Source organism: Astyanax mexicanus, chromosome 1, assembly GCF_023375975.1.
Source record: "Astyanax mexicanus isolate ESR-SI-001 chromosome 1, AstMex3_surface, whole genome shotgun sequence".
In the NCBI taxonomy this organism is placed as follows: Eukaryota; Metazoa; Chordata; class Actinopteri; order Characiformes; family Acestrorhamphidae; genus Astyanax; species Astyanax mexicanus.
Genome location: NC_064408.1, coordinates 133,102,828 through 133,130,000, shown reverse-complemented (window position 1 = coordinate 133,130,000; position 27,173 = coordinate 133,102,828). Strand labels below are relative to the sequence as shown.

Sequence of the window (27,173 nt, the reverse complement as noted above, 5' to 3'; positions counted from 1 at the left end):
TCCAACTCAATGGTTTCTGTTACAATATATATATATATATATATAGACAGAGAGTGAGATAGAGAGAGAGTACCATTATAAGTTGAATATATACATATTTTTTTAATAATATTCTATAACTTATCCCTTGTTGCAAAATATAATATTAGGATAAGTACTGACTACCATACAAGTTCAAGAACATAATTATAATTGCTTTTAGACCATGTCCAAAGGGAGAAGACGCTACACTGTGCTGCAGATTCTCATTATTAGCTTTAAACTAAAATGAAAATCGTACTAATATGTGGTGGATTACAGGAAAAAGACATTTAGCTAGCTTTATTCATCCCATTCATTTTGGACTCGCTGGCTCCATCTAGTGGCGGGCCTAATTTTATGCAGCGTCACAGATGAGCATGGGCAGGCCCAAGCTAGGTAGCGACAGCGACTGGATTGGCTTTCCTCTGACCAATCACAGCATTTTACAGACCCAGCCTGATCTATTTATAGCAACAGTGCTAGAAAATGGAGTCTTGTCAGAAATGTTCTGGTTAGCACAGATGCTAATAAGAAAAAAAACTGACTAGTTTTTTAAGCTAAAGCTGTTAAAACATTCAGTGTAAAGGACTTCATTTATTGAACATTACTGGCTAACACAACAATAATTCTAGTAAAATTAGTAGTAGGAAAATGGATGTGATAATGTTAAACTGACCCTTTTTTGGTATGACTTTTAAGTTGTTTGCCCGTGAGGTAAATTCATGGATCAATGTTAGCAACAAAGCTAATGGTCAGGGTCCCACATTTATTACAATAATAAGTTAGTAAAGCATTTATTTTTTATTATTTTATTTTACTTTATTATTATTATTATTATTTTATTATATATATTTTTTTATTTTACTCATAGATTTATTACAATATTTAGTTAGTAAAGCTATGTCTTCAAAAACAAAAATCACTATTTTTATACACAAATTGTCCTGTTGTATTGCTGTATTTATTAAGGCATTCATAATGTATCTTAAGTGTTAGGGTAAGCACTCTAAACCCTATCCCTAAAACCCTAAGCAACATAAAATAATAAAAAAATAAAAGAATAAAGTAAAATAATAAAAACTAAAAGCTTTACTAACTTAATATTGTAATATATTTATATATATATATTAGGGATGGGGGATATGGCCCTACAATAATATCACAATAATTCATGGTATTTTAGCGATAATATTCTTTGAGATATGACAAAATTGAAAAATGAAATTTTATTATTACATACAATATGATGGGGAACACCTTGAGATATTAAAAATACAAGAATTTTATCAGATTTGTAACAGAAGTCAATGATCCAGAATGTCATTACGCTAATAATGCACTCCAAATATCTCCATATATGCAGAATTAAAGTAAAATAAATGCTACTGGACAGACATAATCTGTCTCTAGTAGATATATAATGAGAAAATGAGACCAGTGTGAATTTTCTTTAGCTAAAAACAGCAAAAAAAAAAGTAGAACCTTGATGTGATAATTAGGGGTGGGTGATATGGTACGATATTTCAGGGTATAATATTGTTCACGATATTCAAAAATATCGTACCTGTAAAAATAGTTGGTACCACTTTAAAATAAGACTACGTTTTTAAAGGGTTTATAACATGTTTACAATGAGTTTATTAATGGTTACTAATTAGGTTGTAAATGCTATACAAATCATTAATAATCAGTTATAACACATGCGTAGAAAGGGCAACAATATAGATGGCTGTGGGTTCACTATTCGGCAAACAACAGGTCATTGTAGCCCTTTCTATATATGTGTTATAACTGATTATCAATGATGTTTAAGACATTTACAACCTAGTCAGTAACCATTAATAAACTAATTGTAAACCATTTATAAACCCTTCATAAAGGTAGTCATATTTTAAAGTGGTACCAAATAGTTTTAGCATTACAGATATATATATAAAAGGAACAAAAATTAATAAATATATATTAGAAAACAGTAAAAGTACATCAATGAGTCGACACATAGTGTACTAAAATCTCGATAGATCAACACATTCACAACCCAGAGAGAGAGAGAGAGAGAGAGAGAGAGAGAGAGAGAGAAAGAGAGAGAGAGAGAGAGAGAAAGAGAGAGAGAGAGAGAGAGAGAGAGAGAAGAGAGAGAGAGAGAGAGAGAGAGAGAGAGAAGAGAGAGAGAGAGAGAGAGAGAAAGAGAGAGAGAAAGAGAGAGAGAGAGAGAGAGAGAGAGAGAGAGGAGAGAGAGAGAGAGAGAGAGAGAGAGTGAGAGAGAGAAAAAGGCAGTTGAGGGAGTGAGGACCCTTCAGACTTCATCCAAGCAGTTATACATTTATGCAAATGACATGTGATTGCTGACGTAATCATATTGATAGATTCTGTCCAGAGTCCAGTTAACAGCTTGTTGTCCAGTTTTAATGACGTGATCAGCTCCAGCCTGTCTGAGCAACAGGTTCTCATCATGGTGTTGTTCAGCTCTGTGTCCTTCATGAACACAGCAGACAGTCCTTAAGTGTCCTAAAGTCTGTGAGCAGATGAAACAGAGGAAAAGAGTGGATGGAAAGATCTTCTGGCCTGTGTAAGTCTTTACTCCGTGTAGAACAGGCATGCGCTGGATATCTGAGGAGAGGTTTCCAGCACTTCACTCAGAGAGCTTGTTGTCTCCTAGTTCATATGCACTGGTCCCAGAACAGCAGAACAGCAGTGAAGCTTCTCTGCCGCTCAGGGTCACGTTCTCCTCACAGCTCTCACTGTTGATGAAAACACTCTGACCTTCCTGATTCCTGAAAAAGTACAAACAACCTCCAAAGCCTTGTGTCACTGTGACACAGTTACAAATAGAGCAAAGATCGTAAAGCTAAATTATTAAGTGAACAGTAAAAATAATAACTGTATATATAAATGTATAAAACAATTAAGAATAAGAGTGTGAAGGTGTGGTTATCTCCAATCACACCCTTAAATATATATATTTATATAACCCACATATCACACCACATACCCCACCATTTAAACCCCACATACATGCCACACTACGTCACACACACACTACACCCCACACTGCACACCCCACACACATACCACACCACCCACACTAGCAACTGTCTGTGAAAACCTTAGCAACCAGTTTAGATAGCAACTGCCTAGAAAACACTTAACAACTTTTCAACGATATTAGCGTACTTTTCCAAGCCAACTTAAAGTTGGTTCAGGAACTTTGCCTTTTCTAGTTCTGGTTTTATTCTTGTTAATATTAGTTTAGGTCATATGTTCCATTCAGGTGCAGTTTTCAGCTCTGCTCTCTTCCTACAGAATAACTTAGTAAACCTTATTGCTATTCTGAGGTGAATCCATGTTCCTATTATCCACATACTTCTTCATTATACTTATTTAATGCCTTATTTACCTTGTTATGAATATCCTGTCAATAATTGTGTGTTATTTTTGTGTTTCTTAATATTTGTGACAAACACGGGAGATCCCTGACCTCATGCAACCCTATGACCCATGGGATTCAAACAAGACTGTGTTTTTTACCACCTCTGATAATTAATTAACACAATTCATTGTCTTAGTTGACCAATTAATTAACTGAACACGATAGGGTTAATTTCCCCCTACAAAATACAGGTTAAAAAAGAATAATGACTTTGCTCCAGTTCCTGAAGTAAATCTTGCAGGTGGTTCATTAAGGTCACCTCCAGGTGTTCCTTATTTGACCCCTCCTCGCTGAACTCTGCCCGGCAAACTGACATGACAAAGTCTGCATCAGCCTGACACAATAAATCAGATGAATTAGTAAAACAAAAAATGTAGAGACTTGTTTTTCTACATGACTTTTTCCTGAATATACCGCAAGTTAAGAGTTAACCAATAGTAAAAACAATATTTAAACACATCTGTTGGTACCAGGCAGTACCAACATTTAGTGGTTCAATGAGTAAAATGTGTCAATTTAGAATAAAAAAACATGGACTTACAATCATTTCTACCCCAGGGGTGAAAAGTGGCTGGCAGATATCAGGGTATTTGGCCATTAGATCAGAAAGCCCATACAGCTGCAAACCATTCCTTACCTGCTGCAGTATTGGGAACAGCTTCAGGGTTGCATGGAGAATAACAGCAAAACACAAAAATCACTAAAGTAATGAAATCTAGATATTTCCTGAAAGAAGCAATAAATGTAAAACCTTAACAAGTATTCAGAAACTATGCAACAAAAAATGATGTAGTGTAAAATGTGTGTGTGTGTGTGGGGGGGGGGGGAGTAAATAGTCAATCAGTTACTTTAAATTCAAATACTGACTTTAAATTGACAATTATAAATAAAATACACGGATTGCTTTGCAAGACTGCTACTGAATCTTCCATTTTTTTAATCCGATTTTCGATTTAAATCTATTTTTTCCCCTACTAAAAATAAAATAAAGATGATTCAAAAAATGGTTAAAAACGAAATACATATCGTCTGTAGAAAATCACTCTGATGGTCTTACCTTGGAAATAAGCTCAATATGTTGGTCATCTCCCAGAGCAGTTTTGTCCAGGTCTTCAAATTTCAAAGATCCACTGCGCAGAAACTTGTAGCACCAAACCGCTAAAACATTTGGAGCCGGTCCACCTTGCGCCAGGCTGACAGCCATTATTTCTCCTATAGTCCTATAAAAAAAAGAAGAAGAAGACCAGGAACATTTAAACAATGACATCCTAGTGCTGTGTAGAATATATAAAATAAAAAATGTGTCTCCAAAACTATAATTGAAAAAAGAAAAATTAATGTTAATGTAATTTAATTTAATTGGGTTTCAAACAATTATGGAGCATTTTATTGGCCCATTTACCATGACACCCAATGTAAAAGGCAACTGCTAATTTTAAAGATGGACATACATTTTTACAGCAATGATAATACAGTATGCATGAGTGTACAACACATACTTAAAGTGGTCTAAATCGGAGATTGAATACTTCAGCCTCTTGCCATGTCTGTCACCCTCGAAAAAGCGCTTTTCAATGCCTTCCATCATTCCTTCAACCAAAGAATACAGAGAATAATTACACATGATTACACATTCATTAAATCATCTATGTAACCTTTGCTCACCTGACAGAAGCTCTTTGCGGAGCGCCCCTGTGTCTATCCCAGCCTCACCTAAAAAGACAACTTTCAGTTGTTTCGCTGGATTTGACTTTTTTGTCTTTGCCATTGAGAAAGGACTCTCTCCAACATATTATGCCGGGACACTGTGATGTCAAATGAGTTGCCATCTGTTGTGGACACTGCAGCTGTAATGGCCTGGAGAACCCCTTCAAGACTAACACACACACACACACACACACACACACACACAAATACCATACCAATCTACCAATCATAAAAAAATAATCATGTTATGTAGTACAGATTAAAAAATTACAAATATACCTCTCACTTTCACTGTTACACTGTGATTCCCCTTCAGTGATAAGATGTGTGTCCTCCACCCTGTTACGTACATAATAGATAACCACTGGTTAGCTTTATTTAAATTATCACATCCCTGTGTTGTGTAGAAAATATATTATAAAAAATATGTATCTTAAGAACTGAAATTTGTGTCCTCCACCCTGTTGTTTTATACATTTGTAGAATTATTAAATCATCAACTAGAACCCTGAAAGGCCTGTGTAATCACAGTTTGGCAACATACCTGATTTAACACATGCTTTTAATTTCCAGAATTAGTGAACCACCAAACTGTAATGATTCTGATCCTCCAGGACCAGAGGCAAACAAATATTGCTATACTTAGACATTAAGAACTGGATAGTTCTTTACAAATATATAAACATAAAAAAAATACTTAAAGGGATTTTCATTTTTAAAGATTTATACATTAAACAAACATTTTTAATTTGTCACCTTTCACCACACAAGCTAGCATGGACTTCCAAATAATCCAATGGGAAAATCATGAGGCACACTGGACATGAGCCCTGAATAGAAGATATCAATATTACCTCCAGTGAAAAACAAGAAATGTACTACTTAAAGTAGAATGAGTGTAATATCTATTAAGTAAGACCAATTGTAGGAATTGCATAAATGCCATTACCTTAGACACAGATGTACTGTTACTATTGGCTGCCACAGAAGAGTTCACTCCAGATAATTCAGACATATCACAGGAAGGCTAAAATGAACATACAGTAAAGAAAAATAATTAAAAATAGATCACAGTGGTAAGTAGAGTATTAATAGCATTACTGAATTTATTCTTACCTTTCTGGATGTACTTGTACCAGTGGTTTCCACAGAGTTCACAGAGGAGAACTCCCCAACAATAGACACATCAGGGGAAGACTAAAAGGAACAGACAATACAAGTAAATATTTGTCAAAACAATAACATTGTGTCTAAAATAATTAACAAAAAAAATATTATTTATTGAACAAAGGCATTGCTCTTACACAACAATCATCGCAGAGAGAGTCGTACTCTGTGGATGACCTGCCAATGCAACATGATTTAACATGAACAGCCAAAATTTGCAAAGGCGTAGACAACCCGCAGGCTTGGCAAGTTGCCTTTGGCATCTTCTGGAATTCATGGGCATCAACAGGAAGAGGCAATGTGTCTAGTTCCTCCTGGAGTGGAACTATGTACAAAGTGTTTTTACCCCCTCCACTCACAGATCTTAAATACTGAGTATTATATCCCTCAGCTTCTGGGGGGACGACTGTAAGTTTTCTTTGTCCAGATCCACCTATGAGGAGCAATTAAGAATAATTAAAAGATTGGAAATAAAAAGTAATAAGAAATAAAATCCGTGAGCGCGCACCTATATTTTACACCTGAGCAAATAAAATCCGTGAGAGCGCACCTATATTTTACACCTGAGCAAATAAAATCCGTGAGAGCGCACCTATATTTTACACCTGAGCAAATAAAATCCGTGAGAGCGCACCTATATTTTACACCTGAGCAAATAAAATCCGTGAGAGCGCACCTATATTTTACACCTGAGCAAATAAAATCCGCGAGAGCGCACCTATATTTTACACCTGAGCAAATAAAATCCGTGAGAGCGCACCTATATTTTACACCTGAGCAAATAAAATCCGTGAGAGCGCACCTATATTTTACACCTGAGCAAATAAAATCCGTGAGAGCGCACCTATATTTTACACCTGAGCAAATAAAATCCGTGAGAGCGCACCTATATTTTACACCTGAGCAAATAAAATCCGTGAGAGCGCACCTATATTTTACACCTGAGCAAATAAAATCCGTGAGAGCGCACCTATATTTTACACCTGAGCAAATAAAATCCGTGAGAGCGCACCTATATTTTACACCTGAGCAAATAAAATCCGTGAGAGCGCACCTATATTTTACACCTGAGCAAATAAAATCCGTGAGAGCGCACCTATATTTTACACCTGAGCAAATAAAATCCGTGAGAGCGCACCTATATTTTACACCTGAGCAAATAAAATCCGTGAGAGCGCACCTATATTTTACACCTGAGCAAATAAAATCCGTGAGAGCGCACCTATATTTTACACCTGAGCAAATAAAATCCGTGAGAGCGCACCTATATTTTACACCTGAGCAAATAAAATCCCTGAGAGCGCACCTATATTTTACACCTGAGCAAATAAAATCCGTGAGAGCGCACCTATATTTTACACCTGAGCAAATAAAATCCCTGAGAGCGCACCTATATTTTACACCTGAGCAAATAAAATCCGTGAGCGCGCACCTATATTTTACACCTGAGCAAATAAAATCCGTGAGAGCGCACCTATATTTTACACCTGAGCAAATAAAATCCGTGAGAGCGCACCTATATTTTACACCTGAGCAAATAAAATCCGCGAGAGAGCACCTATATTTTATGGAACGCCCTTTGGGTCTTAACGTCTACATTGATGCCCGTGTTAACACGTCCAATTTGAACGTCTTAAGACGGCAAATCTTACCATGTTAACACGTTACTTTTGGACGTCTTAAGACGTTTAGATGATAGTACTTCCATACTATTGGTTGCCTCAAATGTACCCACCCCTTGTTGATGTTTGCGTTGTGGTCACGTGGGCTCTACGCTGTGGTCACATGTGCTTTATGTTGTGGTCACATGGGCTCTACGCTGTGGTCACATGGGCTCTACGTAGGCTGTTTCTGAGGATACGTATCCATCACGTGTCTTATATGCAGCTGTGAAGTTGTAATCGGAATGGTCCATGTGTGCCGGGTGGGTTTAATGTGAGAGTAATTTGGTGGAGTACAGAACGAGATGGCGTCCCGGAATTTTTTGAACGACTGTCGTAGAACGTTTTTAGAATGTACCCGAGTTTTATCGTCGGATGACCAGCAACTTGATAATGTTCAGCCTGTTATAACCAGGTAACTTATTCTATCAATTATTAAGTTATTTGCTATAGTCTGGTGTCTTCACATAAATGTAGTGAGCGATTAGCAAGGCGAGAACTAAGGTTAGCAGGGAGATAAATAATGATGATAAACGGACACTGATAATAATTTGTAGAGAAGATACTTTATTTATTATTTTTTTATTATTCTTAATGACGTTCATTGGTTTCTCTTGTTAAGAGGCATGTAAAAACATTTGTGTTTTGCTGTTTTGTACATTCCTGTTCAACTTAAGTAAGTACTTGGGACAGGCTTTTAATTTTGAGCTAGTCTGAGTCTGTTTTAAGTGTTTCATTATTCTTTATTGTTCTTGTTGTTTATTGTAATGCAACTTGCACGTTATGTTGGCTCTGTATTGCATCACATTACAAAATTGTAAAAAAAAAAAAGAAAAAAAAAGGGAAACGTTAATTTTTGATTTCCAATACATTATATTATTTTCTACCAAATAAATTATGATTGATTTTTGGTCTTATGTTTGATGAGGTCTTAAAAAGGTCTTTTACTATTTGTGCGCCGGACTTTTAGAATGATTCAAGAACCCAGTTTTAAAGTTAATAATTTTCAATTCTGAACCAAGTTCATCAACACACAAACAGAAAGAAAATTATTCATATTAAAACAGTGAAATTGCATCTCTTTTTATTATGTGACTAACAGATTGGAAACAATGGCCTCGAGCATTCGCTGGGCCAGTGGGCGACTCATTGAAGCCGAAGTGGCTGATGAAATGATTGGGCTCATCAATGAGTTAATTCAGGAAGCCAGCAATCAACATCAACCTTGTAAGTTTAATTGTCAAATAAAACAGTTGCTATTTAATTAGGTTTTAACAGTGTTGTGTTAAAATACTCTCCAGCTGATTTCATATTTTTTTTCCAAGATCAGTTTTCAGGTTATAAAATACTAAAAGACAATTTAAGTAAACACAAATGCAGCTTTTACATGATTATTATATTTACCATATATAAAAGTTTATTTAAAATGTATAAAATGTGAAAAGGCTACTTTAAACTTTAAATGAAAAGGCTAATTTAAACTGTTTGTGATACCATTTGCAGTAACATTTGTTTGCAAAAAGTATTTGTGTATAAATTATTCAAGCAATATTCAAGGCATTCCCATACATCCCACAGTTGGGTATATGAAATGTCAAAGCAAATCATTTTACTTAGGCTCATTGTTTATTTAATTTGTTCAATTATGTTTAATTTAAAAGTTCTGAAGATATTTTTTTAACTTTTCTATTTTTTATTAATTCTATACTATTTTGTCTTGGACTACAGCTTTTCCTGGTTTCACTGTACCTCGAAGGGCAGGACATGTGGGAAGATCAGTGTGTCAAATAACACAACAGCAACTGCAGATGTTACTATCATTTAACTTTTCTGGCAAACAGATTGCAAACATATTGGGTGTATCAAGAAGCACAGTGAAGCGACGGTTAAGGTATGTCAATTGGTTATGTTCTTGATAAAGCACTGAAAGGAAAATATGTGGTCAAGAAACATTTTGTGAATTGTTTTGTCTACAAATTACACAACACAATGAACACAACATTTTGGAACTGCATATAGAATTGCTCACTGGTGGGTGGGGGTGTAGAATAACATGCTTCCTCCGATATATATGAAGACAGCCACTGTCTTGAACTATGACTGATGCAGCATCATGTAATGCTAATTTTTATTCATATAACAGCACATTTACTAGCCATTTTTTGTAAATGCATTTAAAATATGTGAATGAGTTCTGTTTGTTTTGGTAAATGATTCATTATTTGTTCACTGTAAAGCAGTTTATTGTATTGACTTTTTTTTTTTTTTTACTGCAGCACAGTATTAAAATATGTCTTTTCCTTATCATAAATCCAATCTGCATTCTTCTGCACTTTGTGTTTGTAGACAGTACAATCTATCATATCATGCTGGCAAAGATCGACACCTGGCATGGAAAAGTTCCACAATATCGCTGGCCTTCAGTGGCGTTGGGTCGTAAGGAAAGACTTTTTCAAAAGCTTGAGGGTGTGAGGTTACCATCTGAAGGACCCCAAGTGTAGTCAGTCCATCTTTAAATCTGACACCAAAAAAGAAATAAGATTACAATCTGAATTGAAGTATTTACATTTTTACTCTGGTACTGATTTTTATCATTCATAATTAGAGTAAATGAGTTGTTAAAATTATGTAATCATTTCAAATATTAACAGAAGGTGAAATGCATTCCAAGGCTCATATGAACTTGAGTAGTTGTCGACTAACCTTTTCTGCTTATTATCAAATATTGTGAACTTGATTTTTACCCATTATTGTCTAGCCTATTCTATAATTTTATAAATTATTAAAAATCATTCATTGTGATTTCCAGATATTTTTTTTGCATATGTGGAACAAACCACCATTAAAAGATTTTGGAAAATCTGGAGAAATCTCTGTATGTTAAACAAAGCCGTAAGCTATCCAAACCATTGTTTACATTCACAACTTTCTGCATCCCCAAAGGCAAGTTAAAATTAACAGCCAATGCAGCCTTTCAGTGTGATTAATTCCGCTCTGTCTTTAATTCTGAAAGACACTCATCCCAGTCTCTCTGTGGCTACCCAATCATCGAACTCACTCTTTACAAATTAAACAAAAAATATTGCAGCATTAAATCTCTTAATAAATAATATATATAATTATATAGTATAATATACACTATGCTATCCAAATACTATACAACCTCAGTTTCAACATGTGAAATGAATACTGAGTACTTACTGTGTGAGGGCTGCATTGATTCGGCCTTCACAGTAAAACTGAAGAACAGCTTCCATCAGCTCCTTCCTTTGCTCCAAGGATCTGAGGTGCCGTAGAGCTCCCATCAGCGCCAACTCTTCAGCAGTTTCACTAACAGCCTCCCTGGCATCATCAAGCGTATCTGCACTGTTTATCTGGGGGTAAAAATTAACACTAGCTTTGATATAGTAAATTAGCATCCATGTTAAAGCAAGAACTGTTAGCCAACAATGTTCTTCATTAAATAACTTTTACCAATTGAGGACTGATCTCCACGGCAGAACCTTGGACACTAAGTATTATAAAACAAAAGATAAAAATATGTTACATGTGTTTACTGATTCGTAAACTTGCCTTCTCCAGTTTAGCTCTGAGACCATGGTCTACCACGTCCTCAATGGTTGCTGGGCCAGATGGTAAACCAAAGACTTGGCTGAAAAGCCTTTTTGAAAAGAAGTTAGGTGACACTCCCCCGTGGATCAGGCAAACAGACAACATCTGTCCCACGCTTTTGTAGGTGTTGGTGTGAAGTGCTGCATGAGAAAAGCACACTGAATGATCAACCACAACAATTGTGAAAAAGTCGTGATACGCATGCGTAATTTCAAGAGGCTTAATTTTCTAAAAAGTTAAAAACCATTAACTGAATTATACAAGGAACTTTTAAATAAATGTACGGATTTGGTTATTTTGCTTGCATTTAAACTTACCAATGCTGTCAAGTGCAAGGGTGCGTTCTTCTGGAGGCCCTTCAAATATTTGGTGCCCTTGTAGTTTTCCCATAAGCAGTCTGCAAAACTCTCTGGTAGGCCCACCATCATCTACGGCCCCTTCTCCTCGACCATCCTCATCAATGAAGACGATGTCTAGTTTTGACTCAGGGTCAAAGGTTGGCCTGTTGAAAGCTCTTAGAGCACATTCAAACTCTTCATCACGAAGAACGTTTATTTGATTGGCAGTAGGAGCAAGATGGTGAACCCTTGCCTTCAGAGTCTGCAGTGCAGCAGCAATGTCAAAAGCTCTGCATAGGGGGTGGGGAGTGGGGGCGCAGAAGAAATGTCTCTTTTAATACATACAAACAATGTAAAATGCAATATCAATTTAATGCAGGCATTATATATTTATTGTAAAAATTGTTTTTCCATACAGCTATGAATTACATGTAAAGTGGCACATAATAAAGGATGTGATTTTTAATAGCAGCAGGAGTGGGTAATATGAAAATATATACTGCTATACTATTATAATTGTTAATGCTAAATGAAATCAAACTCTGAAAATTAATATACAAGATGTTTGTGTTCAAGTACTTACTCTTCAATATCCTCCTGGTCTGGGCTTGATGGAGTGAATGAAGGACTCTGGGATGGAGAAGGAGCAGGAGAAAATATGGGGGCTGGGATGGGTGAAGAGGGGGCAGGAGAAATGGTGGTGATCGTGGTGGGTGGAGAAGGAGCAGGAGAAAATATGGGGGCTGGGATGGGTGAAGAGGGGGCAGGAGAACAGGTGGTGATCGTGGTGGGTGGAGAAGGAGCAGAAGAAAATATGGGGGCTGGGATGGGTGAAGAGGGGGCAGGAGAACAGGTGGTGATCGTGGTGGGTGGAGAAGGAGCAGGAGAAATTATGGGGGCTGGGATGGGTGAAGAGGGGGCAGGAGAACAGGTGGTGATCGTGGTGGGCGGAGAAGGAGCAGGAGAAAATATGGGGGCTGGGATGGGTGAAGAGGGAGCAGGAGAAATGGTGGTGATCGTGGTGGGTGGAGAAGGAGCAGGAGAAAATATGGGGGCTGGGATGGGTGAAGAGGGGGCAGGAGAACAGGTGGTGATCGTGGTGGGTGGAGAAGGAGCAGGAGAAAATATGGGGGCTGGGATGGGTGAAGAGGGGGCAGGAGAACAGGTGGTGATCGTGGTGGGCGGAGAAGGAGCAGGAGAAAATATGGGGGCTGGGATGGGTGAAGAGGGGGCAGGAGAACAGGTGGTGATCGTGGTGGGCGGAGAAGGAGCAGGAGAAAAGGTGGTAGATGGTGCAACTGGGTATGGGCCACATGCTATGGATGAATTTGATATAATATTCTGAAATGAATTGATAAACAGAGTTAACATATGAAGGCTTACTTAAAATGGCTAAAAACGATACAACGAATACAGTAAACATAATGATCCCCTCGCAGAGAATTACATACAATGGGAACTCACCTCCACCTCATCCCCTGACATCCACAGAATGTACAAAGTACACTGTGCAGTGATTCCATTGTCTGCTAGTGAACCTCTTTGGGTACTCAGGATTGAGATAGGAGACATAGCTTTCTGGAGTGAAAATATTTCACTGGCCATGTCTACATTACCTGCAAAGGCAACTAAATCCTGCAAATTCAAAGTATATACATTTATTACTTATAAGCATGCAGACAGCTGTGATCTCTGAGGAGAAATATAATAAGGGGAACACACCTGAAATAGCTGACTTGGTAGGAAGCGCCTCCTTTTAAAGCCACCATCAGGATATTTAAACTGAATGACCATCCCATTTTCAGGCTCTGGTATGGAATCAATCCATTCATTTCTTGTATTTATTACCTAGACACAAATAATTGTAAATGTAAGTGATTGATTTAAGGTTTTAGTCTTTATAGGGCAATACCTATTACTTAACTAACTTACGTGTACTCTTCTTAGTTCACGCTCCAGGAGTTGCCTTCGCTTCTCTCCTAATGTAAAATGAAACTTAAGTTTAAGTGCTAAACAAGAAGGGATTCTCACTGTCTAAACTTAATTTTGCACATTTAGAAAGTGTAAGTTAAGTGCGCAAGTTGGTTATATGATTGTCTGCATTTTCTTACCCTTTCTCTGTCTATTTGCAGAGAAACTTGATACTCTTCATCCTGTTGGCAGCGCAGGGCACGCCACTGCAGCAAGACTGTACTTTCTCTTGCAACAGACTGGTTGTCATCCGGATCTATGAAAATGTCCTGAAATTATAGAGGATATAGCTTATGTACAGAAAAGCAAGAATTATACTGTTATGCTGTTTGATCCCCAATTCACAAAATAAGGCTTCAAACTGATTTAGACAAAAAGCATTACTAAATGCTTTTTAGTAATATTAATTACTTAATATGTTTAATATATTATTGGTTTAAAATAAGCATTAGATAGAGGTCATGATTTGGGAAAATGTTTTGATGTCATTACCTTATTATGCCTGAACATGTAACCTTGAAAGAACACCCTCTTATTGATGTTAACTGTGAAAGAACTGACAGTCTGTCATAGTATGGATTTTAACCAAATACCCTTCACATACCTTCCCTGATCTGTCTTGCTCCTCTTCATCAAACCCATTTTGCTTATCCTCCTCCACCACCTCCAAGTTTTGTTCCTCTTCCTCCAACCTGTTTTGTTCTTCCAAAATGTTCTGGTTTTCCTCCAGCATTCCATCCCCCATGCCGTGGATATTCCTGACCTCTTCTTCCCCATTTTCCTGTTGGATTAACAATGAAAAAATGCAATCCAAAATAATACAAGTCAAATGTGTTTTTACCTTTTTACTTTTATATTAATGCAGACAATGCAAAACATTGCACACATTTCAAAAGGCATGGCTGCAGAAAAGAGGGTATAAGCACTTGACTGGCCTGTCTACAATCCTGATCTGTCCCCATCAGACAATGTTGCACACATTAGGAGGTGTTTGCAGAAAGAATGGGACAGTACAACACATGAAACAATTTCATTACTTTTATCCTCAGGTACAAAGACATCATTTAAGTGTTGTGATAACAAATAGCACCATTACAAAGTGGTTAATAAGGTCAAACAAAAAAGATCATTCATCTTGTATGTTTAAGGTGGCAGTAAATTCAGGATTTTGTAGATAAAATTATATGAGGACAAATTTAAATGCCTGCAGGTGTGAGGTTTTGTAGATTGAAAAGAGGCAGTACAGTGTACAATGCATCTTATATGATGTGTGTAAAATAGTTCACAAAGCAGATGTAGAGTATGGCATGATGCAGTGGCAAAAATCCCAATCTGCAGGGAATTTTGGTCAGGTCTGTGGCCAAAACACCAAACTGATGGACAGGGACTACTGACAGATTTAACGGCTTGTGGACCAAAACTGCTGTACTTCCAGGCAATAATTGCTTCAAGAAGTAAATGCAGATCCTTCACAACCAATTTCTGAAAGAACACTGTAGAGAAATGCATACCATGTAGCAAGCTTAAAACTCACTAATGGACCCTGTCAGTCAGTTTCATGTTTTGGCCGCAGTTCTGACAGGAATTTCCAGTAAACTGGATTTTTTTGCCACTTCTGGGAGACCCATATTATTGATTTAAACAAGACATTCACATGCACCACCTCTTCTCAATGTACAATGTATAGCCTGATCATTTTAGTACAATGCCTTCTGCAATGGCCTGAAATAACTATTACCCTCAACAAGCAAGGTGACAATTTTTTTTAGTGTCCCTATCGTTTTTAAAATGTGTTGCAGAGTTGAGGTGCAGAAATGGTGTGTATTAAAAATTAAATGAATTTGACAAAAACATGAAATTTGGTTAGTTCTTTCTACACTAAAACAAAAAACAAAGTAAGCATAGTATTTTAAACTGCATGTTTCATTTAATTATAAAGCATTTAAAATGCCCTGGAATTTGACTCAAGTGACAGTATCATACCATTTTTCTGATCTTCTTAGCACAGAACAGGCTTTTATAGCAGCCGGACAGACTGAAGTAAGCTCCAGTCGGTGGATTCTCCTCTGTCTGTCAACTCTGAAAAGGCAAAAGTCACCTTGTACAGCAGGAAATTCTTCTCTTATTTTTTCAATAAAAGCAGCTTCTGGCATGGAGAGTGGCACTACAACTTTTTTCACTGTTGATCCCGCTGTTGAGGAAAAGATAAAAACATAAAGGTTGAAAACATTTTACATTTAATTAATTCATTATACTGTATATTGTCTCCTGCATATTAGAAAGCTGAAATTTGAGACAACAAGCTAATACACGATTTCATTGTTTCTAAATAAATCTATAAACATAGTAGCAATTGTGAACACATTCGTTTGGAGAATCCGGTCATAGTCTTCAGAAATGCAGCATTTCTTTGTGATAAAGCTCCTTAAAAATAAAAAAGCTACCTTCCTATGCTAAAGAGACTCATGTCTGTTGAGTCTCAAAGCATTACATATGTCCAATTATCAAAATGTGAAATGCAAAAAAGGGGAATGCTGAATAAATGGAAATGAAACAAGTAACATTTTTTCTAAATAAAGATGCTATTCCTTACTTGAACAGCTTGTCAGTTAATTCAACATGTCTGACAGGTATAAAACATGTTATACTATATGGGGCCCATCTCAACATTCAGGTTTCCTTTTAAACAATTTTAAATTAATCTTGTCTTTACCCCTGTCTAAGTCTGATCCCTCAACTTACGCCTTGGTATAAACAGTGTGTCTTGGCCACTTGGAAGAACAGCCAATCTTATTGTCGTCAGCCGCTGTTTGGCTGGTCCTGTCCTCCTGGGCTCCTGATCTCTTCTAAACTCCCTGAGTCTTTATGAGAAAAAAAAGGTAGATCATTGGAAATAAAACTATTTTCACCAAGTTTTTACATGACGCATAACGGAGGCTTTTTATGAAATTATTTCTTCACTAATGTAAAAACTGAGCTAAACTTTGTAAGTTTGTCACATTTGGGGTACAAGCCAGCACTTAACTGAAAAAAAATGCAGCTGCATAAAATATGAAGAACAACATTTTGTAATATGGATTTGACTAGGCTCCCCATCCCCAAGCACATGTTGCACCCACAAGGACGTGTTAGCTTGCTATGCTAAGGCTCAGAAAAGTGGCTAGGTTAGAAGGTCTATTTACTTTACATTATTGTGCTTTATAACTCCATGAATAATATACATATATTATTTGTTCTGCTTCATGTATTCTTTTTTGCAAACAAATAGTAAAATTCTTACATTTAATATTAACAATAAATAAATAAATTATATTTCAGTAAGATTAGATTTGTTTTCTACAGGAAGTTTTCCACAGGAACAAATAATACCTGCCCTTGCCTATGTCACATTTAGGATTAAACTTGCACTTGCATTTCATGTCAAACCTATCCACCAAACCTGTGTATTTTATTTTGACAATATATTGAAATGTATTGTATCTTTTGCATCTGTGAAATCATACAGATGGAACACTGTATTCAAACTAATATTGTCTATATAAAATCTCGAAATACATCAATTACAGCAACTTCAGTCTGTTCTTAAATATTGCCAAAGACTTAATGACTGGCTTTTAAATCCCATAAAACATCCATAATCACAACTTCATTCTGATCTAAGACACGTGTATCTACCCGTTACAACACCTGCCAACTTGTACTAACACAGTTTAAATCTAGTATATTGTGGCGTCTGTGTGTGTGTGTGTGTGTGGCTGCTGTATGCCTGTGTGTGCCCGCCTCTGTGTGTCTGTGTGTGTGTGTGTGTGCCAGCTGTTAGCGTGCCTGTGGGGGCGGGGTTATGGTAATCCGGGGCCAGCGGGGCATCATGGGGGTATGTTTTGGGTGTGTTAGGGGGACCTACCATCCTTGTGCTGGTTAGCTGTTTTAGCCACCTTAGGGCTGTTCATGCTGTGTGTGGTTGGGTTTCGCTCTCCTAGCCTTGTTAAAGGCTGTAAGCGAGTGGCAAGCCAGTTCAATAAAGAGCTTTGAGTACTTGTCATGAGTCTCACGGGTCCTCCTTCCTCTTCCACGCCACATTTGGTGTCAGAAGCGGCCCTGCTGGATGATATGGAGATGCTGGCAGGGGAAATCGAACGGCTGAAGAGGATAACGGCGGACCAGCGGACGAGGGGCAAGACTCGCCAGCGGAGCGGACCCAGACCTGACAGCGCCAGCAGGCTGTCCGAAGGTCGAGCCCGCGGAGCGGATGGCGCGAGGACGGCGGCACCGGCTCACGGAGTGGACGGCGCGATGACGTCAGCGCCGGCTCGCGGAGCGGATGGCGTGGAGACGGCGGCGCTGGCTCCCAGAATGGACGGCGCGCTGACGGCGAGCTTGACGGCTCATCCCCGCCTGGCATGCTATGACGGCAGCGCTGACTGGACGGCCTTCGAAGCTCAGCTGGAGATCGTGGCGGGCCGTGCGGGCTGGACGGATGCTGAGACGGCGGCCAACCTCTGTCTGGCGCTGCAGGGAGACGCACTGAGGGTGCTGATCGAGCTCCCCGCGGAGTGCCGCTGCGAGCTGTCTGACTTGACACGGGCGCTGAGAACCCGCTTCAGCCGTCAACCTTCCGAGGCGGCCGCCAAAATGCTAGTGGCGGACCGGCGCCGGCAGCGGGGAGAGACTTTGGGCGTGCTGGCATCTGAGATGGCTCTGCTAACCCGCCAAGCTTATCCGGCATTCCCGCGAGCGGCTCAGAGAAGTCTCGCGCTGGATAATTTCCTGCGCGCCCTGGAGCCAGGCGAGCTGCGCAAACATGTGAGACTGGCCGACCCGCAGACCCTGGAGGCCGCGGTGGAGGTGGCTGAGCGGTCCGAACTCATCCTGTCCAGCCATCCGGGACCGTGGGGGGCGTCGCCCGGAGCCCATGATCCACCGAGATGGAGGCGGAGCCGGCCTGATGCGCAACTGGAGTGCTGGCATTGCGGGGGGCGTGGCCACAAGCGAGCGCAGTGCGGCCGGCCGGGAAACGGAGCTGGGACCACCAAGTGAGGGTTACGGTGGCCCCAGGGATTCTAGGATTACCCTCGGGACCTGATCACGGAGCTGTCGGACCCGGCGGCTATTTTCTGAAGTGCACGCTGAATGGAGTAACGGTGGACGCGCTGGTGGACACGGGCTCGTCAGTCTCGCTGATAAAGCCTGAGCTCGCGATGGATGTGGCAGGCGAGTTTGGGATGGACTGCAGCCGGCGCATCGCTCTCTCTTCGGCCACCGGAGATCCTATCGCTCTCCTGGGATTAACGGAGCTGACTATTGATGTTGGCAAGGGCCCCTTTCAGCAGGAGTTCTGGGTCGGGCACATCAACGACCCGTGCATTCTGGGCAAGGACCTGCTCGCACGCGTTGGAGCCGTTATTGACTGTGCACGGGGCTCAGTGCTGGTGACTGGACTCCCCGTAGAGAAATGCGACGAGTGCGGGGTAAGTGAACCGGGGGGCGGCAATGTGTGTGATTCGGTGCACGATACGGTCGAGGGTCCGTTAGATGCGGGGTTAATTATCGATCCGATTGAAGAGATGCTGGAGCGCAGTTGTGTGGGCTTATCAGAGCCCCAACAACTGCGCTTACGCGACCTGATTGAGCGTTTTCGCGCTAGCTTCGCTGTGTCTGAGCGCGAGTGTACTAGGACTAGCCTCGCGTTTCATTCTATAAACACAGGCGACGCCCAGCCCATCAGGCTGAGACCGCACCGTCTGGCATTTGCGAAACGCGTGGCGGCTGAGCAGTTAGTCCGTGATATGGCGAGTGCGGGCGTTATTGAGCCTTCGAGCAGCCCGTGGTCGGCCCCGGTGGTCCTTGCAAAAAAGAAGGACGGGAACTGGCGTTTTTGTGTTGATTATCGCCGACTTAACGCCGTCACGAAGCTCGACTCTTATCCGCTTCCCAGGATCGACGATACGCTAGATCAGCTGTCAGGCTCAGCCTGGTTCAGCTCGCTAGATTTGAGGAGCGGGTATTGGCAGGTGCCCCTGGCTGAAGGGGATAGGGAGAAAACCGCTTTCTCGCTTGGCTCGGCTCTATGGCATTTCACGGTGCTCCCGTTTGGGTTGTGTAACTCGCCGGCTACTTTCGAGCGTCTTATGGAGCGCGTGTTAAGCGGGATCCCGCGTTCGTGCTGCGTTGTTTACCTGGATGACGTCATGGCGCACGGGACCGACTTCGACTCCGCGCTCTCTCACCTCGAGGTGGTGCTCGGCGCGATTCAGGCGGCTAACCTGAAGCTCAACCCGGCGAAGTGTAACTTGCTGAGGCAGGGCGTGAATTTTCTGGGCCATGTAGTGAGCGGTGCTGGTGTGGAAACCGACCCTAAAAAGACGGAGGCTGTCCGTGACTGGCCTGTCCCACGTAACGCGAAAATGGTTCGTAGTTTTGTGGGGCTCGCGTCGTATTACAGGCGGTTTATCAGGGGGTTCGCGGACGTGGCGGCGCCGCTTCACAATTTAACTAGACCGGGTGTGACATTCCGTTGGTCTGACGAGGCGGAGCGAGCGTTCGAGGAGCTAAAAAGCCGTCTATGCAATGCTCCCGTTCTAGCGTATCCGAATATGTCGGAGAGCTTCATTGTGGATACGGATGCGAGCGACCGTGGCCTCGGAGCGGTTCTATCGCAGGTTCAGGATGGCTCAGAGCGCGTAATAGCATACTATAGTCGCCGCCTAGACAAGGCGGAGCGTAACTATTGCGTGACGCGCCGGGAGCTACTCGCGGTGGTCGAGGGCCTTAAGCATTTCCGACCGTATGTGTATGGGGTCCCGTTTCTGCTGCGCACCGACCACGCCTCGCTTCAGTGGCTCATGCGTTTCCGCGAGCCCGAGGGCCAGCTCGCACGCTGGATATCTAGGCTTCAGGAGTTTAGCTTCGAGGTTGTGCACCGACCGGGCCGTAGCCATGGTAACGCGGACGCTTTGTCGCGCCGGCCGTGTGTGGCCTTGGACTGTAAGCATTGCGCTCGTGCGGAGGAGAAATCCGCTGAGACTGCTCATTGCGCTGCAGTCTCAGCGGATGTGACCGGCAGTGTAGTGGTGGCACAGGTGTCCGTGGAACAGATACGAGATGCGCAACGGGCGGATCGCGACTTAATGTGGGCCGTACACGCGCTCGAGGCGAATGTCACGCCGTCGTGGGAGGAGGTGGTGCCGTTGGGTCCGGTCGCTAAAGCGCTGCGCTCCAACTGGGCTAGCTTTAGCTTGTCTGATGGCGTGCTGTGTCATACCTGGGAGGATCCGGCGAACGGGCAGCGCGTGTTTCGGGTGGTGATACCGCGGGCGCTTAGGGATTCGGTCCTACGGGGAGTCCATGGGTCGCCTGGGGCTGGGCACTTTGGCGTTACCAAAACCCTGAAGCGCCTGAGACAACGTTTCTATTGGCCCGGGTGCAGGGCTGATGTGGAGCTCTTTGTGCACTGCTGTGACGTGTGCGCCGCCAAGAAAGGCCCCGCGAGGGCGCCCCGCGCCCCACTTCACCCCTATCAGTGCGGCGGCCCGATGGAGCGGGTGGCCGTGGATGTGTTGGGCCCCTTCCCGGTGACGGACTCTGGGAACCGCTACGTCTTGGTGGCGATGGACTACTTTACGAAGTGGCCGGAGGCCTACGCGGTGCCGGACCAAGGGGCGGTCACTACTGCAGATGTCCTGGTGCGGGAGTTCTTCTGTAGATTCGGGGTTCCAGAGGAGCTGCATAGCGACCAGGGGAGGAACTTCGAGTCGGAGGTCATGGCGGAGGTCTGCCGCATCTTGGGCATACACAAGACCAGGACGACGCCCCTTCATCCGCAGAGTGACGGGCTGGTGGAGCGGTTTAACCGCACGCTGGCAGCGCAGTTGGCCATGGTGTCGAGCAAAGGCCAGCGCGACTGGGACAAACATCTACCGGTCGTGCTGCTGGCCTGCCGCTCGGCCGTGCAGGAGACGACAGGATTTACGCCGGCGCTGCTTATGTTTGGTCGCGAGCTGCGGACGCCGGTGACTTTGGCCTTCGGGGCGCCTCCTGACGGGGGTGAGGTCGCTAAGGACACGCCCACTTTCGTTTCGGACCTTTTGTCCTCACTGGATTTAGCGCACGGGCTCGCGCGCTCGAACCAGTCGGCTGCCGGACAGAAGCAGAAGCGCGCGTATGATACGCGCTGCTTCGGGGACCCGTTGGAGGCGGGGGCGAGGGTTTGGCTGTACAACCCGCAGCGCAAAAAGGGACTGTGCCCGAAACTCCAGTCGGCCTGGGTGGGTCCATGCCGGGTGCTCTCCAGACTTGGGGAGGTGGTTTATCGGATCCGGTGGGGCAGACGCACGATGATCGTGCACCGGGACAGGCTGGCCCCATATAGGCCGAAGCTGACGGACACTGGGGACAGCGGTGCGGTACCCGCCGGCCCTGCACCTGAGCCTGGCCCGAACTCTGGCTCTTCGGAGCCGCTGGCAGGCGGCGCTGTGCCCGGCCCCTCCAGGCTGCCGCGGGTGAGGAGGCCGCCCGCCCGCCTTCGGGACTTTGTCTGTGAATAGTTGTAAAAAAAAAAAAAAAAAAAAAAAAGGTTTCATTGTTCATGGGGTTTATGTTGGGTTTGTGGGGTCGCCGGGACGGCTGACCCTTAAGGGGGGGGCTATGTGGCGTCTGTGTGTGTGTGTGTGTGTGGCTGCTGTATGCCTGTGTGTGCCCGCCTCTGTGTGTCTGTGTGTGTGTGTGTGTGCCAGCTGTTAGCGTGCCTGTGGGGGCGGGGTTATGGTAATCCGGGGCCAGCGGGGCATCATGGGGGTATGTTTTGGGTGTGTTAGGGGGACCTACCATCCTTGTGCTGGTTAGCTGTTTTAGCCACCTTAGGGCTGTTCATGCTGTGTGTGGTTGGGTTTCGCTCTCCTAGCCTTGTTAAAGGCTGTAAGCGAGTGGCAAGCCAGTTCAATAAAGAGCTTTGAGTACTTGTCATGAGTCTCACGGGTCCTCCTTCCTCTTCCACGCCACAATATTGTGGACATTTAGAGTTCTATTGTGGTATATGAATTTAAATCATATTACATCAATCTGATTCCAGTGTAACCCCTGTCTGTAGCATTTGATCCATATGTATGAATTGATTTGATGTAATCTAATATTTCAAGAATGGAATTAACTTAGAATGAATATTATGAAATTTAATAAATAGATTAAAATGGATTAAAGTAGGAGATAACTCAATGTCATAATACCACCAAAACTGCCTGCACTATTTATTGGTGCTATTTGGCCTGACTGTAGTATTTATCTGTCTAAACGAAAAAAACTAATCTTACAAATGAATCTTCAGCCTTTCTAGGGACTATGACTGAACACATGATTCATTAGTGCAAATTTGTTTACTTTTAACAAACTAAGCCTACATAGTGCAGCCTCCACCCAATGAAACTACCAGTTTAGATGGTGGGAGATTTAAAAAAATATATACACATATATTTTTTTTCAATTTGAAGATAAGACCTAATGTTAGCAAAATTTTAGTTTACAAACCTTAGCTTTAGATTAATTCATTATGCCTATTCCCACTTTATAGGTAATCTCAATCCTTGAAACACAGGTTAGTGATTCATGAGGGATATCAATAAGCTTTTTTCACGCAAGGAGAAGGGGTCAAGTTCCGGGCGAGGTGATGGGTAAACCAATTTCCGGTTTGGAGCACCGCTACGAAAATAAATGGGTTTTATCATTCCTATTTTTTCCCCTGCAAGACGATGTTGCCAGAACCGTCGTGGAACTATCGAGGAACTATCGAGCGAAACTCCTTAAGGGATATAAGTTCTTTTTCGAGCAGTTTAATTTTGATTATAAAGGTAAATGGCTCCAGTTCTGTAGTTGAGGTTAACCAAGTTAGCCTCTTAGCTCCGTGCTCACTTAACCTTCTAAGTTATCATTTAAGCCTTCATCAAACTGTTTGTTTATCTTATTGTTAAATAAAGTATATAGTTTATTGTACTATTACAGGTGCCTGCATTTATTGTGTCTAATGATTTTGTGTGTTTAGTGTCCAATGTTGGTGATAAGGAGATCCTTGTCTAGGTTAGGTCTAGGTGCTACTGGTGTTCTGTCGAGATGTGCTACCCATCCGATATATGCTTCTTACAACCAGCGCGCCCGCACAGACCTTTTTTTTTTTTTTTTTTTTTACGATTTTTCAGTTTATGTTTATCTACAACTCAGTCATCTTTTGTCAAAAGTGTGAATAGCAATTAACACCAAAAATAGCAATAATAAGCATTTAAAATACAAAACATATTTATCTAATCATGTCTAATTACCTAAACATTACTTTTGGATACATTAAGTTATTCAGTTGTTTAGCTTATCCAAATATCCTTTTGGAAGCATATTTATAAAAGTGTGCTTATGTTTGTATTTGTAAATATATGTTAATGGGAAATATAGACTAAAGTAGCACGATTAGACAGGGTAGCACAACCGGTCATAACACCAGTCCTTAAAGAAAAGCGAGGAACCACATAAGATATTTCGGATAGAACAGGTCAGCTGGCTCACGGTTACAGCACTGCAGTTCGCCATTTTAATTTCCCCAAATATATTTTTAATACAACCTGATGGTCTGTTGATTTTTATATAGTCCACAACACACACATTTTGCCGTCACGTGGATGAAAGGAAAGTCATGTTTTAGAAGAATACACGTATGATGTGCAGGATTAAGCTAAATAAAGTGGAATTAAACTGGATGCGGACTACAGCTGATTTTTCTGAGTACTCTGGGGTTAGGGTTGCAACGGTATGAGATTTTCACGGTATGATAACCGTCTCAGAAAATACCGTGGTATCACGGTTATCACGGTATCACAGTTTGTTACATATATTATTAAACTGACCCTTAAAGAAATTACAACAAAGGTTTTTTGTTCAATTAACTATTTATTGTAGAAACCTGGAACAATGATATAGATAATGTCTCCTTAAAAAAAATAAACTGTACACCATTAGGTGAAGGAAACCAGGTTTTTCCACTGCTCTTAAGGTCATTAAGGGTGTATAAAAAAAAAATATATATATATATATATATATATATATATATATATATACACACACACACACACACACACACACGTGTCACACATTACATGTCCTCTAAGAAGTAAAGATCCTGTGTTTAAACTATTCAGTACAATTATTTAAGTTTAAATGATTTAATATCTGATAAACTGAGCCTGGGTCAGTGTCTGATCAACAACTGTTGTAAACGTCCGTTTTACTGCCAAGTTGGTATATAAGCAGATACTGCAGAAAGAGGGGATTTATTTCTGACATGATCCTCACAATAGAGATTTCTATTTTAAGGCGTTCACACAGAGTCTGGTTTTAACACATGAAAAACAGGCTCGTCAGAATGTGAAAATGAACGCATGTAAATGAACGGCGTCTGTCACATCCAGTCCGGCCAGGACCTTTACACGGACACGTGAATCCATCGTAGCACGCACTTCACGCCTGTACCTGCGTGCCCAAATTTCGGATAACTCAGCGCTTTTGCGGGCGCTTACCGCATGGGTTGTGCACGACTACAAAGAGGTTTTATTTATGTTCAGAGTAAAATTATAAACTAAACACATACTTTGCGCTGCACAGCGGGGTGGTGTTCTTGGAGATGGGAGAACAGGTTTGACGTATGTCCACCTTTAGCTGTGACTTTACGGCCACATTGATTACAAATCGGATAACCATCCTCGGGTACGTTCGGCGGGTCTCTGAAATAGTCCCACACTGCTGATTTTAGTTTAGCCTTTTTTTAGGCGGACGGAGATAATGTTTAGTCTGATGCACTTTCTGCTGTTCTCACCGCTGTGTGCTGAGGAGCTGAAGCGGAGCAGAGTTGCGCATGCGCGGGTGAGTTTCTCCGCTGGCTTACGTTTTACCGGTAATAAGCAAACACACACGGTATGATAACTGTGCATTTTAATACCATGGTATACCGTGAAACCGGTTACCGCTGCAACACTATCTGGGGTACATTTTTGTTGAAGTATTTTGCGACACTATATCCTCCTTATTAGAGTAAGCCAAGTATCCTCTTTAATAAAACCCTTAAATTGTGGTACCAAACTACACTCCGTGATTTACCTTCTGATGCTGCAGTTCGGTTTGTTTAGTTCAGTAGTAAACATCCTATTCATCTTATTCTACTTTAACAAAGAGATAATGTTTACCTAAGGTAACGTTAAAGGATATTGTTCCTAGTAAGTTAACCCACAAACTTAACCAACCTGTCGACCATTGTCCCAGAAGTGGAAGGCCTGCCTTCAGTTGCAGATGCTCGATTAACAAGCTGTTGAAATCGATCAGCTATTGCTTGAAGCCTCTGCTGATTCATTTCTTCTGCGCCAACGCTGCGGCCAGGGTTGCCAGATCTTGAAACACAAACAACTAGAGCTTTAAATGAGCACAACTCTGAAATATTTACTGGCAAATGTAATAACTACAAATAACACGCTGCTTCAGTTAAAGGAATATTGAAAACTACATGCATATAATCACTACTAAATAGATTTTACAGATTAAAATAAAATACATTTAAACATTAGGTGTGTAAAGCTTCCCAGTACTTACAAGGAGCATCACAGGTGCTACGGTCAGCGTTGCGCGCCAAAGAATGGGGGCGAGGTCAGGGTGGGTCTTTGGAGGGGCTTTTTTGCAGTGTTTGGATTCCCCCCCTCAGATGTGAGTGCAGTGGTAGCACCCAATTTTAAAGTTACGTGTTAACGCGGCACATTTTGCCGTCTTAAGACGTTGTTACGTGTTAAGACGTCCAAAAGTAACGTGTTAACACGGTAAGATTTGCCGTCTTAAGACGTTCAAATTAGACGTGTTAACGCGGACGTCAATGTAGACGTTAAGACCCAAAGGGCGTTCCATAATACTTTACACCTGAGCAAATAAAATCCGTGAGCGCTGAATGAAGTAGGCTCTTGCATTCAAAAACTCCGCTCTCGACTTTTGGCAGTAAAATGACGCCATATTAGTGGTGTTTTTACCGGAGATGGAGTCGCTCCACACGGTTTACACGTTATCTTGTTTTTTCGCGACGTCAAAGGAGAAATATATGGCCTCTCCCCTCTCTCTCTCCCTGCTGCTGAACACTGTGGAGTTAATATCGAGCTCCGTAAGTAACGGCAGGTTAATTCCCGGGTTTTGTATTTAACCGTGCAGCGGTTTTGTCTCGTTTTTATTTTTTTAATTCTGTTTTTATTTAGTTATCGTCTC

General features: G+C 41.6%; 1 protein-coding gene and 2 long non-coding RNA genes across 3 annotated transcripts; 1 reads left to right on the top strand and 2 right to left on the bottom strand.

Annotated features, from left to right (window-relative positions):
• The first annotated feature begins 9,101 nt into the window (after positions 1 to 9,101).
• On the top strand, positions 9,102 to 10,351 carry LOC125785745 (uncharacterized). Its single transcript, XR_007428086.1, has 3 exons — positions 9,102 to 9,213; positions 9,715 to 9,877; positions 10,333 to 10,351. It is a non-coding gene; the product is annotated as an uncharacterized LOC125785745 (long non-coding RNA).
• Positions 10,351 to 12,735, bottom strand: LOC125780500 (G2/M phase-specific E3 ubiquitin-protein ligase-like). The gene is made up of 5 exons (XM_049479955.1): positions 12,520 to 12,735; positions 11,916 to 12,226; positions 11,560 to 11,738; positions 11,188 to 11,360; positions 10,351 to 10,504 (listed from the first exon to the last, which is right to left on the bottom strand). Exons 2-5 carry the CDS (start codon positions 11,986 to 11,988, stop codon positions 10,351 to 10,353), a joined length of 579 nt encoding a protein of 192 aa, XP_049335912.1. The 5' UTR covers positions 11,989 to 12,226; positions 12,520 to 12,735.
• A 570-nt stretch (positions 12,736 to 13,305) lies between these two features.
• LOC125785744 (uncharacterized) lies at positions 13,306 to 13,908 on the bottom strand. The gene is made up of 3 exons (XR_007428085.1): positions 13,869 to 13,908; positions 13,659 to 13,784; positions 13,306 to 13,571 (listed from the first exon to the last, which is right to left on the bottom strand). It is a non-coding gene; the product is annotated as an uncharacterized LOC125785744 (long non-coding RNA).
• Positions 13,909 to 27,173: the final 13,265 nt, after the last annotated feature.